Source organism: Pterocles gutturalis, unplaced genomic scaffold (assembly GCF_000699245.1).
Source record: "Pterocles gutturalis isolate BGI_N339 unplaced genomic scaffold, ASM69924v1 scaffold15425, whole genome shotgun sequence".
In the NCBI taxonomy this organism is placed as follows: domain Eukaryota; kingdom Metazoa; phylum Chordata; class Aves; order Pterocliformes; family Pteroclidae; genus Pterocles; species Pterocles gutturalis.
In genome coordinates, this window is record NW_010143663.1 from 307 (window position 1) to 1,446 (window position 1,140).

The following is a 1,140-nucleotide window of genomic DNA, read 5'->3' on the forward strand; positions in this document are numbered from 1 at the left end:
AAGAGGGGCTTGGTGAGATCAAAGGGGTTTGGGAGCATCTGGATGAGCCATCGAGCCCAAACGATGGGTTTTGGGGGGTTCTAGGTGACCCTTGGTGGGTTCTAGGTGACCCTTGGTGGCCTCAAGAGTTTCTGATGACCCAACAATGGCTTTTGGTGGGTTCTAGGTGACACCTGGTGGGTTCTAGCTGACCCTTGAAGGGCTCAGGAGCTTTTGAAGCCCCAATGACAGCTTTTGGTGGGTTCTAGGTAACCCTTGGTGGCTCCAAGCCCTCCCTCCGTCCCCCCCGGCCCGTACCTGGCTCTCCACCAGCATGGCCATGTCCACGAACATGTCGTGCAGCTCCCGGATGCTGGTCTCCAGCTTAATGATCTCATTGTGCCGCGTCTCGATCTCGTTCAGGGCTTGTTTGGTCATCTGCGAGTCCATCTTGATCTGGAACCGGAGACGGGAGGTGGGTGGGAGCGAAGAGCAGGGCTCCCTGGGCTCGAGATGGCCCAATGGGGCTCCAGAAAGTCATCGATGACCTCACGGTTTTAGGTCACGCAACAATTCGGGGCATTTTGTTGGGTTTTGGGGGATCTGATGGGTTCTAGGTCACCCAACGGGTTCTGGGTGACCCAATGGGGCCAGAAACGTCCAAAAACCCCCAAATCTGCTGGTTTTGGGGTGACACGGATGTTCGGGGGCACCTCATTGGCCCCACCCCAGGGGTCTGGTTGGGTTCTAGGTGCCCCAAGGGGTTCTAGGTGACCCAACAGGCGCCAGAAACCTCCAAAACCCCCAAAATCTGCTGGTTTTGGGGTGATGGGACCGTTGGGGGGCACCTCACTGGTCCCCCTGGGGTCTGGTTGGGTTCTAGGTGCCCCAAGGGGTTCTAGGTGACCCAACGGGTTCCGGGTGACCCAATGGGCGCCAGAAATCTCAAAAAACCCAAAAATCTGCCATTTTTGGGGCGATGGGACCGTTGGGGGGCACCTCACTGGTCCCCCCGGGGTCTGGTTGGGTTCTGGGTGCCCCAAGGGGGTGCCGGGACCCTCGGGGGGGTCATGGAGGCCACACGTACGTCATCGGTGAAGATGGCCAACTTGCCGCTCTCCAGCATGTCCTCCAGCTCCTCGTTGGTGGTGGTCCGGCCGG

The 1,140-nt window shown here is 59.1% G+C and overlaps 1 protein-coding gene across 1 annotated transcript in view; it reads right to left on the minus strand.

Annotated features, from left to right (window-relative positions):
- The window catches only part of LOC104470044 (syntaxin-1B), a gene marked incomplete at both ends in the record, with an annotated part of 1,430 nt that extends 295 nt beyond the window's left edge, over positions 1-1,135 (minus strand). Inside the window, 2 exons of the mRNA XM_010084824.1 lie at positions 298-435; positions 1,067-1,135. Coding sequence (XP_010083126.1) covers positions 298-435; positions 1,067-1,135 — 207 coding nt within the window. The remainder of the gene's footprint in view (positions 1-297; positions 436-1,066) is intronic.
- Positions 1,136-1,140: the final 5 nt, after the last annotated feature.